This window comes from Orycteropus afer, unplaced genomic scaffold (genome assembly GCF_000298275.1).
Source record: "Orycteropus afer afer isolate SDZICR_OR568_19922 unplaced genomic scaffold, OryAfe1.0 scaffold00064, whole genome shotgun sequence".
Lineage (NCBI taxonomy): Eukaryota > Metazoa > Chordata > Mammalia > Tubulidentata > Orycteropodidae > Orycteropus > Orycteropus afer.
Genome location: NW_006921651.1, coordinates 4,706,562 through 4,720,476, shown reverse-complemented (window position 1 = coordinate 4,720,476; position 13,915 = coordinate 4,706,562). Strand labels below are relative to the sequence as shown.

At 40.4% G+C, this 13,915-nt stretch overlaps 1 protein-coding gene across 1 annotated transcript in view; it reads right to left on the bottom strand.

Moving 5' to 3' along the window:
* ARMH3 (armadillo like helical domain containing 3) overlaps positions 1-13,915 on the bottom strand; it is a 261,984-nt gene that overhangs the window by 234,913 nt on the left and 13,156 nt on the right. Inside the window, 4 exon segments of the mRNA XM_042780830.1 lie at positions 466-522; positions 6,646-6,732; positions 6,856-6,930; positions 7,628-7,720. Coding sequence (XP_042636764.1) covers positions 466-522; positions 6,646-6,732; positions 6,856-6,930; positions 7,628-7,720 — 312 coding nt within the window.

Genomic DNA, 13,915 nt, shown 5'->3' with positions numbered 1-13,915 from the left:
ACTTGATATTTGCTCCCTATATTCAGAGATCAGATGCTATTTCCCAAATTTTCAAGGCTCCATCTCTCAGATATGTATCACCCTCCATGTTTCAGCTTCATGAAGTCAGGCTATAAATACCATCTGGCTAGTTCTACAAAAAGAATCTCCCATCATTTAGTCATCTGAGCTTTCTTACTCCTGGAAATGTAATTTATTGACTCTCTAACATACTCAACGTCACCACACTATCATATGAAATATATAGCAACCATTTTATCATGGTCAACAAGCAAATGTTCCCTTAAGTCTCCCCTCCATGACAAGAAGACAACAAGACAGTAGCACTAATGCTCTAAAAAGAAATTCCAATTCCATATTTACAGCCAGATCAAATTAGCATAATAGCTCTCTGCTCTCTGTTCTAGATGTCCACTGAATGCAGGGCCAGGAGGTAAGACAATATACAGGGAACCAGATACTCACATTGAGCGTGGCCTCATCATCCACAATAGACAGCTTCACAATGTAAGGATTCACAGACTGTTAAATAAGAGAAGGGACTCAAGGTGAGTGTGACCTAGTTAAGATATGTCATTAGCTACTTAATAGTGTTAACAAAAATGTTTCTATAAGGCCCTCTACAATGACACTCCTCACACACAGGTCCAACTCACCTTGCCGAATGATTCCCCTCATTTTCAGTGACTCCCTCAGGGTGCATGGACATTCCCCAAGTACTCACATGTGTGTATGTGCAGCACAGACACACACACACACCCCAGTTCTTTCCTGCCTACACCTTCCTGTGGGCTGACTCAGTCTCTTCTTCCTTCTTTCCCTCTTACTTGTTTTGAAGAAGTGAACACTCTGCAAAACTCACTTTGTCCCACCCTTCCAGTAATGTGCCTAGTCCATAGAGATAGCCTAGTCTTTTGAGGGACATAAAAGCTTCTTTACCACAAAGCACGTATTTCTAAGTTTCTAACTCACATTCTCATCCCAAAAGCTCCCTAACCATTTCACAAACTATAGGCAAGAACTGATTCACCCACCCGTAAAACAACGCTACCTTGGGGGTGGAAAGTGGCAGCTGCTTAACAGCCAGAGAGGCCATTTATGGATCTGATACCCAAATAACACTGCAGGGGGAACTGAAAAAAAGGATGTAATTACCCAAACTACAATCTGGTCAGGACACTGGGATTTAATGACTGTCCCATCACTTACAGCATTGGAAGACTTCTTGAGTTCTTCCAGATCCAATCCCAGCTGAGTAGCATATGGAAATGGACATGTATTTAAACTCATTGAGCAGTTGGGCCATCTCCTACAAGTGAGATGAGAACCAATGATCTGCTCACCTTAAAAACATCCTACCCAGGGGATGGGAACAAAGACCTCATAGAGATTAGGTACCAATTTTAACCCAAGAGAAGCAAGGAACAATAGTTCTCAGACTGGCAGTTTTTACAGCTACCAAGAAAACTCATTACTGAGATACTTGGAAGCCCAACTGAAAAGCTAACCCCCCACACAGATGTTATTTAATCCAGCTTCTCAGGGTATCTTTTACATGTCATTTGGGAATAAAGCAAGAACACTGTGCTTTCTTACCATTCCAAATGTCTACAAGTTTTCTAAGAAACAACTCAGGAAGGGAAACTCACTCTATTTGTCACCTAGCGTGACAGAGGGAAGGCTCCCAACACCTCTCCCTATCACTAACGGCCAAATCATCCTGAAGCTACAGACTTCAGACAAGACCCAATGGCAGCAGATCCCTGGAAAAGAACATCAGCAGCCGGCTGACCTAGAGATGCCACCGCGATGATTACAACCAGAAGGAGCAGGAGCAGGACACTGTTTCTTGGCCTAATTTTTAATTTTTGGGTGAAGGGGCTACATAATTCTTGAAAGTCCTACTCAAGAAAAAAAGAGCAGGCTTACTGGTCTGATAGAGAACTGGTGAAACCCCCAAGACTGGCCCTCAGTCACCCTGTGGACCTGGAATTGAACTCACTCCTGTGGCTTCCAGACAAACAATAGACAGGCCTGCAAGGTCAACAATTATACCAGGTAGTATACTCCCTCAGAGGATCAATCATGGGAGATCAGAAGAGCAGCATTTGCACAGGGAGATAGCTCAGAGGGTAGGAATGCATGGGAAAGAAAAACAAACAAATAAAAAAAAACCCATTGCCATCAAGTCAATTCTTCAACTCATAGAGACCCCCACTGAGTTTCCAAGGTGGTAAATCTTTACAGAAGTAGATTGCCTCATCTTCCTTCCACAGAGTGGCTCATGGGTTCGAACAGCCAACCTTCTGGTTAGCAGTCAAATGCCTTAGGCACTACACCACCAGTGCTCCTTATAGGAAAGAAAGACAGAGGGAAAAGGTAACCACAGGGAGGAAGTGGGAAGACAGTTGTTACATTGTGGGGATTGCAATCAATGTCATGAAACAAAATGAGTATGAACTATTGAATGGAAAATGAATTTGCTCTATAAACTTTCACCTAAGTCACAACTTAAAAAAAAAAAAAAAGATTGCTTGAGTTGATAAGGATCACCTGACTTCTAAGACCAGCAGTAGTTGTGGAAGAGGCAAGGTGACTTACTAAAAGTAAGGGTTTCAGTTCCAGCTACTCTACCTACTAATTGTGATCACTTAAAAAAAGAAAAGAAAAACTCACTGCCATTGAGTTGGATCTGACTCATGCCAACCCCTCCTTGGATTTCTGAAGCAGTATCACTACAGAAGTAGATTACCCAATCTTCCTTCCAAGGAGTGGCTGGTGGTTTTGAACTGCCAGCCTCCTGGTTAGCAGTCAAATGCCTTACGCACTATGCCACCAGAGCTCCTGTGACAACTTTAGGCATATCAATTAACCTAAATTTCTATTTCTTAATCTGTGAAATGGGGATAGTATTTCTCCCTTAATATTGCTAAGGAGCTCTGGTGACACAGTGCTTAAGGCAGAAGGTTGGTGGTTCAAACCAATCAGCTGCTCCACAGTAGGAAGATGGGGCAATCTACTTCCATGAAGATTTGTTGTTGTTGTTGTTATGTGCCGTCGAGTCGATCCCGACTCATAGCGACCCCTCCTTGGGTTTCCGAGGCAGTATCACTACGGAAGTAGGATTGCCCAACCTTCCTTCCGAGGAGTGGCTGGTGGGTTTGAACCGCCAGCCTTCTGGTTAGCAGTCAAGTGCTTTAGCCACTATGCTACCAGAGCTCCGTGAAGATTTACCACTTTGTAAATCTAATGGGGAATTGACTGAGTCGGAATTGACTCAATGGCAGTGGGTTGGGATTGCTACAAGACTTAAAATGAAACAATACAAGTAAAATTCTTAGCATAGTATTTGGCATATGGTCAGGGGCTCAATAATGGGCAGCTATACTTTTTCTCCTTTGACATTATCATCATATTCAGAGGGAACGTCTTTGAGTAAAAATAAGAGGAACAATTTGCAACTGGACATGATAATTTTGCTATGCTCTGGGCAGTAGCAATTGGGAACTGAATGACTTCATCTCAAAAGTCTTGGCTAGCCTAGAGAGCCAAGATCTTAATCAAGGCTTTAAACTGGTTTGTTCCAGTTCAACCTCCAGCTAATAATTTGCATTTCCACCCCAGATACACTGAATGAGAACCCACATTTTAAGAAGATCCCCGGGTGATTCTTTTGCACACATAAGAATCAATATCCTCAGGGGATGTACGTGTAAGAATCTTATGTGTATATATAAAAACCACCTGGAGCGCTTTTTAAAAATGTAGATTCTGATTCAGTACATCTGAGTGGGAAATGTAAATTCTCAGCAGTGGGTCAAACCAGAATGAACCAGTTAGAAGCTCTCATCTTGTTGTTGTCTATTCTACCATATAATGAACTCAGTGAGCCTTCGCAGAATCACTCTAATTAATAGGATCCTGCCTTTCTTTGAAAGAAGTGGGTGGTGCAGTGGTTAAACTCTTGACTGCTAACCAAATAGTTAGCAGTTCGAACCCATCAGCCACTTCATGGAAGAAAGACGTAGCAACATGCTCCTGTGAAAATTACAGGCTTGGAAACCCAATGAAGCAGTTCTACTCTGTCCTATAGCGTCACTATGAGTCAGAATTGACTCAAGGGCAACAGGTTTGGTTTTTTTTCTTGGTTTTATCTTTATCTGATCTGAAACTACACGTATCATTTTCATTACTCTTCCTTAAACTTTTTCTTTTTTTTTTTCACCTCCTCTATCTCTTTAGGAGCTCTGGTAGCGTAGTACCTAAGGCACTTGACTGCTAACCAGAAGGCTGGCGGTTCAAACCACCAGCCACTCCTCGGAAGGAAGATGGGGCAATCTACTTCTGTAGTGATACTGCCTTGGAAATCCAAGGTGGGGTCGCTATATGAGTCGGATCCAACTCAACGGCACATAACAACAACTATCTCTTTAGCTGAAATGAAATTACTAAAAAGGAATGTATTATTTCAAATTAGTACATGGCATCCTTTCCGTTACTTCTAACACCTAATTTGCCTTCTCAGAGTTTAGCTAGGTACCTAGACTCTGTGGAACCCTCTGAACCTTTTTGGAAAGGTTACAACTTTCCCATTGGTCAGGATTGAGAATGGTGTTAGCTAGGATACTGTTCTCCCCAGCACACACACCCTCAATACTAGTTTACAGAAAATTTCATCAGCTTTGGGTTTTGCTATGTTCATGTGGAATTCCTCATGCTCCTGTCAAAAACCTTCCTGCTCCATGGTCACCAGCCTTTCTTAATGGTTTCTGGTGAATGACTTATATCAAAAGCTGCAAAGCCTAGATAAATTATGCCCAGCAGCTTGCCCTTGCCCACTATATTAATTCTTCCGGGGGCTTCTGACAGAGTACAGATGCATACCTCACTCCAGAAATATGATTTCTCTAGTTCCTTGGCCATGTCCAATTTTTCAGGCTGACATTTCAAAGAGCTCTACTGGGCTAAGCCAGGGTTCAGTTCACATTCAAAGAAGTCAAGCCATTGCCTCAAAGTGGCCTATATCCAGTAGAATATTCTGAAAATATCCATTACTGATGATGGTGCATTCCTGTCATATATAACTCAGCTCTCTTTAACTATCCTCAGCATTTTTCTTTAGCTATTTTCCTTGCTGCTGTAATAAGGCCCCAGAGGCTATTACACATGACAGAGATCAAAATGGCTACCATGCCAGCCCCTCCATATCACCAGGAAAACAGGTGTTGCTGATAAATTACATATTTATTAGTAGCTGTACACACCATTCATCAGTTCCTCTAAGACAGTGGAAGCAGGCAGCACCCGGGATTTCATAACAAATTAACATTGCTCCACATGTGCTAGGAGCTCTGGTAGCATAGTGGCTAAGGCACTTGACTGCTAACCAGAAGGCTGGCGGTTCAAACCCACCAGCCACTCCTCGGAAGGAAGATGGGGCAATCTACTTCCATAGTGATACTGCCTTGGAAACCCAAGGAGGGAACACTATGAGTCAGGTCCAACTTGATGGCACATAACAACCACCACCACCACATGTGCTGGTCCCTCTTAAATAGTACTTTCTCACAGCATCTCCTTGTTCCACATCCCTTCTAACAACAGAATAAGCTCCAGATTTCACACTTCCCATCACCTTTAACCTCACTAAGTAAAGCCTGACTAGGAATCATATCAAAAGTCACTAAGTGAAGGTCCAAAGGTCACAAAGGAAAATTCTCTCTGCAGCTGGTCCGTTTCTCATAACAATGCTATTTAGATGAAGAAGTCAGGTTGCCTCTATGCAGCTCCTCACTTCTGGGTTCAGTGAAGTATTCCTGGTATCCAGGCTCAATACCAAATGCTCCCCATTTCTCCAAAGCAACGAGGTCCCAATGAGATCTCTGGTCTTCCCTGAGTGCCCCCCCTTTCTTTTCCGTGTATTCTGCCTTTTGAGGGGAATCAAATAGATTCACAAACTCAAATATAAATCTATGGGTTGTGCTCTTTACCTCAGAAACCTGTAAATCTGTACCCTGATTAATTCAGGGGCAACAAGAACTCCAGAACTGATAAGGATAAGACCCTATCTTCAGTTTTCCATTAAAATCAGCAAGGGTTCCCAGACCAACAGTCATATTATGCAAGTGAACAGCATTAAGGAAATATGATATATTAAATTCAATCTTTCAAAACAAATGCACTAGGTCAGTGGTTCCCAATCCTGTCTCCTGATTAATCATCATACCCAAGAGAGGACCTTTTTTAAAAAAAAAAAAAAAAAATGGAGTGAGTGGGAGGGGAGCTGTTGACTTGTGGGAAATTTCAGTCAACGTCATGAGACAAAGTATAGTGAACTGCTTATGGAAAGTGAATTTGCTCTGTAAACTTTCACCCAAATCACAATTAAAAAAATAAAAATTAAAAAAAGATTAAATAAGATTCTAAGGTCCCACCCTGCAAGAGATTCTGATTCAGTGTATCCAGAATATAGCCCAACAATCTCTATCAAATGCATTTAATATGTTTTTTTAGGATTTGTTTTATCAAAATAAATCCATATGCCATTTGCCAAGAACACATCTCCTACATTAGCAAAGTCCACTAGGAGTAGCCATTTTAGAAGATTATAGAAAGATAGCAATGTCCACTAAGGAGTCCACTCACCTCATATTTTCTATAGTTCACCAGCAAAGCCAAGAGGACAACAGCATCATATCCATGCTCCCTACGACTTGGGGGGTGGGAGAGTATCTGTAACAAAAAACAGAAATGTAATATATAGAACTAACCCCCAGCTCCTAGAAATGCAGATATGAAATATTTGCGAAGATGGTTTACCCAAAAGAGAAAGCTACAACAAGGGAATTGACTTACCTGTAAAATTGCTTCAAATATGCTGTTGATCATTACATATTCCAGGATAGTGTTCTGACTGATGTTATCTGTCACCTGAATGCAGTAAAAGGTTTTTTACCGTTTTTACTGAGATACTCTGATATTTCATGTATAAAGAAAAACTTACTAGGCTTTTTAGATATTTACTAGGCTTTTTACAAGCACATCAAAGCCACCAGAACCTGAGTACACAGATACTAAAAGGGTAGGAAGATACCCAATAGAAACTTGCAACATCTTTAAACTTCTCATTGTTTCTCTCATACTCCACACAATCATTTGCTTAACAATTTCTTAGGTTTCATTCTTCAAAAGCACAAGAAGAGGTTTATGAATCCAGAGGTCTTCAAATGGTGGCAGGGAAAGGGAATCTTCTGAAGTAAATGAACAATCACCTCCCCTCCTCCCAGAAATCGCAAGCCAGCTTTTAACCATACAATCAAAGTCAGGGCAAACAGAAATGCTCAGAATCACAAGTACCATTTCCAAATGAGTACTGATAAGAACAATCTAGAAGAGCACAGCTCTCCAGGGCTTCCAATGAAGTAATAAATATCACCTTCCTGAAGGCAAAAAGTTGGCGCAAAGAGCAACTTCCAGGAAAAGAGACATACAAGAGTGATGTAATGCCCCAATAGAGAACTTTTTTTTTCCCCTTCTAATTTTGGGCTTGAGTATCCAAAAAAGTTTGTCCCTTATTGGGCAAGTGGGCAATTAATACCTGACAAAGAAACATGGAAGGGTCACTTACAGTCACTAAACAAAGGAGAAGTTTCAGACATAAACTCTTCAGACTTTCAGAACCTTCTGCACAAAGCAATGAATCCAAACTCTCCATCAAGTTCTGAGAAAGAGAATCATTAAGTATTAAACCATATCAAATAACATCTACACCCTGTCTTTGTCCCATTCTGGGTTACAGGACACAGAGTAATGTGACTAACACACAATGAACCAACTAAACATTCCCCTTCCCCAAGTCTTGCAAAGTTAGACAAAATAAAGGAGTATTTCAGTCTTAGCTAATTTGTAGTAAATGCTTTATATAATACTTGCACAGAATAATAAAGAATTCATTATTCTATCAAATGAATGTAGCCTATCATCCCCATAACCAAAAAAAAAAAAACCACTGCTGTCAAGTTACTTCTAACTCATAGCAACCCTGTAGGACACAGTAGAACTGCCCATAGGGTTCTCAAGTCTATCAATCTTTATATAAGCAGACTGCCACATCTTCATCCTGCAAAGCAGCTGATGGGTTCAAACCACCAACCCTTTGGTTAGCAGCCAAGTGCTTAACCACTGTGCCACCAGGGCTCCTAGCATCTCCATATAAACCTTAAATTAGAATGAAGTATAAAAAGGAAATAATCTTTACTGAGTCCACTATTGCATACTTTCCTTTTATTTACTTATTCTTTGTACTCTTCCAAAAAGATTTGAGGATTAAAACAAAAAATACATATGTAATAAAACAACTGAAAAAATCAAACCAAACTTACTGCCACTGAGTCGAATACGACTCACAGTGACCCCTCCTTGGGTTTCTGAGGCTGTATCTCTATGGAAGTAGATTGCCCAACCTTCCTTCCAAAGAGTGGCTGGTGGGTTTGAACCACCAGCCTTCTGGTTAGCAGTCAAATGCCTTAGGCATTACGTCACCAGAGTTCCAATTAGGTAGAAATAATAAAACTTAGGCAAAAACCCACTTCTATCAAGTTGCTCTGGTAGTAGTGATACTGTCTCAGAAATCCAAGGAGGCGTCATTATGAGTTAGATTGGACTCGATGGCAATGAGCTTTGTTTTTAATCACGTTGATTCTGATGCATAGCAACCCGATAGGACAAAGTACAACTGCCCCACAGGGTTACCAAGGCTGTAAATCTTTACAGAAACAGATTGTCACATCTTTCTCCTACAGAGCAGCCGGTGGGTTCAAACTGATGATATTCTGGTTAGCAGCTTAGCAGTTTAACCACTACACCATTAGGGCTCCTAATACAATTAGTGATTGTAGATAAGCATTAATTAACTTTTGCTCTAAGGTTAAAAAAGGGAAGCTTGATGGTTAGTAATTGTATGTAAGTTTCATTATTTGATAAGGAATGGGTATCACTTATACAGGCACAGTGAACAAACAACTAAGAGGCACCATCCTATTGGCTATCACTGGCCATATGCACCAACAAAGCTAGCTTACTGTTCATCTAGTCAGTTCCACTTGATAACATGATTAGAGTTTATCGGTTGCACTAACAATCAACTGAGAGACACAAACAAATGAAAAGATGTAACCTTCAGACACTACAATAGAGGGAAGAAGAAATCTTCTATACTACATGAAGAAAGAGAATGGATGGAAAACAAGAATTTAGCATGCTGGAGTTCAAGCTGGAGGTTCAAAACAGGCTACTTCAGTTTAATCCAGCAAATACGTTGTAAGAGTCTGCTATATGCTAACTACTGTACTTTCAAAGAACATAAGAAAAACTAAAGCCTCAAACCTTGCTCACAAAGTGCTTTTAGTTTAATGGGAAAGGAAAATAAAGCAGCTTCAGGAGCTCTGGTAGCATAGTGCCTAAGGCACTTGACTGCTAACCAGAAGGCTGGCGGTTCAAACCCACCAGCCACTCCTCAGAAGGAAGGTTGGGCAATCCTACTTCCGTAGTGATACTGCCTCAGAAACCCAAGGAGGGGTCGCTATGAGTCGGGGCCGACTCGACGGCATATAACAACAACAACAACAACATGACAGAAATACACATGGAGAAACAAAACTAGCTCAGAAGTCACCTATTCCAGGATCCCGCAAATCAATCAGTAGGAATTAATCAAAATTTGAGGAGGAAAGTAACGATATATAGGCGAAAGCATGATCAAAAACACACAAGGGACGAAACAGCCCTGGAAGGAGGGCTATCGTGCAAGCAGTTTGTTATTATAAGAGTACAGAGTGGGGCACAGTGGTGAGCAATGAGATGGGAGAGTAAAACAGGGAGCAGATCACTAAAGTTCAAAAGGCTAACTAAGGAGTTCAGTCTTCATCCACTTAGTGAACAGGAACTAATGAAGGATCTTAAGCAGGAGAGATCTGAGTGTAAGACATGTCACTCTAGTGACAGTATGGACAACAGATTAAAGATAGCAAGTCCAGGGAAAGAGACCAATGAGGACGAAACTATCAATTTTCTGAGGACAGCTATCATGTCTTACTTAGCTCTGCAACCCCACTGCCTACCACAGTGCCTGACACATAGAAGCCTAACAAGTGTTTGTCAAAAGAATGAAGAAAGCTCACTGCAGTGGCCCAAGGTCCAAGAATTAGACAATGGACACAATGGCAGTAGGGGAAAAAAAGACAGACAAGACAGGCATAAGAACTATGAGCTGAAGTGAAATTAGCCAAACTTGGTAATCGTTTTGTAAGAAAGATGAGAGAGAAAAGAGTTAAGGTCACCTCCTCAGGTTTCTGGCTTAGGAGATTAAGGACAGGTGCCCCTATTCTGACAGAGAATGAATGAAAAAGAACAGATGGAGGGGAAGTAATGAGCTCCATGTTAGAGATGTCAAGTAAGAGGTACTTAGGAAACCTGTGCATGACTGTATTCAGCAAGTACTTCAGAATACAACTCTGAGGCTCAAGGGGGAATGTTAAAGCTAAAGATCAAGATTTAGTAGTCATCAGCATATAGGCAGTAGTTAGAACTACTAACACATATACGGGCTGTAAAGGTAACTCCCAGTACTACATTTATGGAAAGAGATGACTGAGAAGCTCAAAATCATCAGTTGAGGCAAAGTGAGGGGCTGACTATGGAATACACCATCAACTGCACGTGTGCAAGTTCAAGTTGAAGATGAAGAAAATCAAAGTAAGTCCACGAGAACCACAGTATGACCTTGAACACATCCTGCCTGAATTAACCAGTTGCTACTGAGGGAAGAAGACCAAGATGCACTAAAGTTACTGGTGAAATAAGAGGCTCCAGGAAATGACAGAATACCAACTGAGATGCTTCAAATAACAGATGCAAAATGGAAGTGCTTCCTCATTTATGTCAAGAAATTTAGAAGACAGCTACCTGGCCAAAGACTGGAAGAAATCTATATTCATGCCCATTCTGAAGAAAGATAATTAAACATAAGGCAGAAATTAAAGAACAATATCATTATTATAGAACAATATCATTAATGTTAGATGCTAGCAAAATCTTGCTAAACATAATTCAAAAATTACTATTGCCGTACATCAACAGGGAACTGCCCAGTTCAACACAGATTCAGAAGAGGACATGGAATAAGGAATATCACTGTTAATGTCAGACAGATCTTAGCTGAAAGCAGAGAAGACCAGAAAGATGTTTATATCAACTGTGTGGATCACAGCAAATTATAGGTAACATTACAAAGAAAGGGAATTCCAGAACACTTAATTATGCTCATGTGGCACCTGTACATGGATAAAGAGGCAGGTGTACGAACAGAACAAGAGGGTATTGCCTGGTTTTAAATTGGAAAGGTGTACAACAGGGTTGTTTCCTTTCACCTTACTTATTCAATCTGTACGCTGAACAAATAATCCAGGAAGCTTTACTATATGCATAAGAATGCATTAATAACTATGATATACATTAATATCCATGATATGCAAAAGACACAACCTAAAATGAAGAAAGCTTGAAGCACATACTGATGTAGGTCAAAGACTATAGTCTTCAGTATGAATTATGCCTGAATGTGAAGGAAATGAAAATCCTCGCAATTGGACTGATAAACAATATGGTAAAGGAAGAAAAAAATGAAGTTGTTGATGATTTCAGTCTATTTCAATCACCAACAAATGTACATGGAAACAGCAGTCAAAAAATCAAACAATGGGGGAAAAAAAGAAACCTAAACAATGTATTGCATTCAGCACATCTTCTGCAAAAGACTTCTACAATTTTAAAAAGCAAAGATGTCAACTTTGATGACAAAGGTGTAACTGACCCAAGCTATGGTTTTTTCAGTAGCCTCACGTGTGTGTGAAAGCTGGACAATGAAAAAGAAAGGCCACATTCAAATTGTGCTGGTAAAGAATACTGAGTATACCACAGACTGCCAAAAGAACAAATCAATTAGTCTTAGAAGAAATACAACCAGAATGCTCCTTAGAAGTGAGGATGGTGAGACTTTGACCCTTACTTCGGACACATCGTCAGGAAAGACCAATCGCTGGGAAAGAACATCGTGATTAGTAAAGTAGGGTCAGGGAAGATGAGGAAAGCCCTCAATGTGACACAGTGGCACCACAGTAACAAGGAAGACGGGACCAGACCACATTTAGTTCTATTGCACACAGGGTCTCTGTGAGTCACAGCCAACCTGATAGCAACTAACAACAAACTCAAACACAACGAGATATTAAATCTTTATGCATCTGTAACTGCATATTAATAACTTCCTTTTTGTAACCTAACCACTGTAAGGATTCTTTGGCACACGAACAGATTTCTTTAAGTGGCAGACTAGTTTTCCAAAGTTTGTATTAAGAACAAAATTCATTCAAGATCATGTCAAACACTGTAAATCACATACCTGATAAGGGACTTATGACCAGAATATATAAAGAACTCTTAAAACTCCATAATAAAAAGGAAGCCCAATCTAAAAATGGGATTTGAAAAGGACTTGAAATGACATTTCTTCAAAAAGACATACAAATGATCAATACACACATAAAAAGATGTTCAACAGCATTTGTCATTAGGGAAATGCAAATCTAAACCACAATGAAATACCACTTCACAATCACTAAACCAAAAAACCAGACTCACTGCCATCAAGTCAATGAAATACCACTTGACAATCACTAAACCAAAAAACCAGACTCACTGCCATCAAGTCAATTCTGACTACAGCGACCCCCTATGGGTTTCTGAGGTGATAAATCTTTATGAAAGTAGATTGCCCAGTATTCCTTCAATGGAGTGGCTAGTGGGTTTGAAGCACTAGCCTTCAGGGTAGCAGTCAAATGCCTTAGGCACTACGCCACCAGAGCACCTCATAATGTGACACTTCCTTGAGTTTTTGAGGCAGTATCACTATGGAAGTAGATTGCCCAACCTTCCTTCCAAGGAGTGGCCGGTGGGTTTGAACCTCCAGCCTTCTGGTTGGTTAGCAGTCAAATGCCTTAGGCACCATGCTACCAGAGCTCCATCACAATCACTAGGATGGGTAAAATTTAAAAAGATAATAACAAGTGTTGATGAGGATATAGAGAAATTTCATATACACTGCTGATGGGATCATAGAAAATGGTACAGACACTTTGGGAAATGGCTTGGTAGTTCCTCAAATGTTAAAAAGAGTTACCACATGGCCCAACAATTCTCCTAGGTATATATCCAAGAGAACTGAAAACATGTCTACACAAAAACTTATTCACAGCAGTATTATTTCTAATAGCCAAAAAAAAACGTAAACGACCCAAATGTTCATCAACTGACATCTGGATAAATAAAATGTTCTATATACAGCCATGTAATTGAATATTATTTGGCAATAAAAAGGAATGAGATATTGATAAATCCTACAACAACGATGAACCTTAAAAACATTATGTTAAGTAAATGCAGTCAGACACCTGGGATCTTAAAAGCTTGCAAGTAGCCATTTAGATGCAATGATGAGTCTCTCTTCATCCAGAGCAAAGAAGAATGAAGAAAACCAAAGATGCATGAAAACAATGAGTCCAAGCGACGGGTACACCATGCGATCCTCAGCCTACACCACTATGAGACCAGAAGAACTAGGTGGTGCCTGGCTACCATTGTCAACCACTCGGAGGGGGATCTACGTAGGAGATCCCGGATAGAATGGAAGAACAATGTGGAACAAAACTGAAAATCATTTAAAAAAAAAAAAAGAGAGACCAGGTTTTCGGGTCTGACAGAACCTCATGGAACCCCTGAGACTATGGCTCCTAGCTGCCCTTCAGGTCTGGAATTGAACCTACTCCTGTGGCTTCCAGCCAAACAAAAGACAGGCATATGA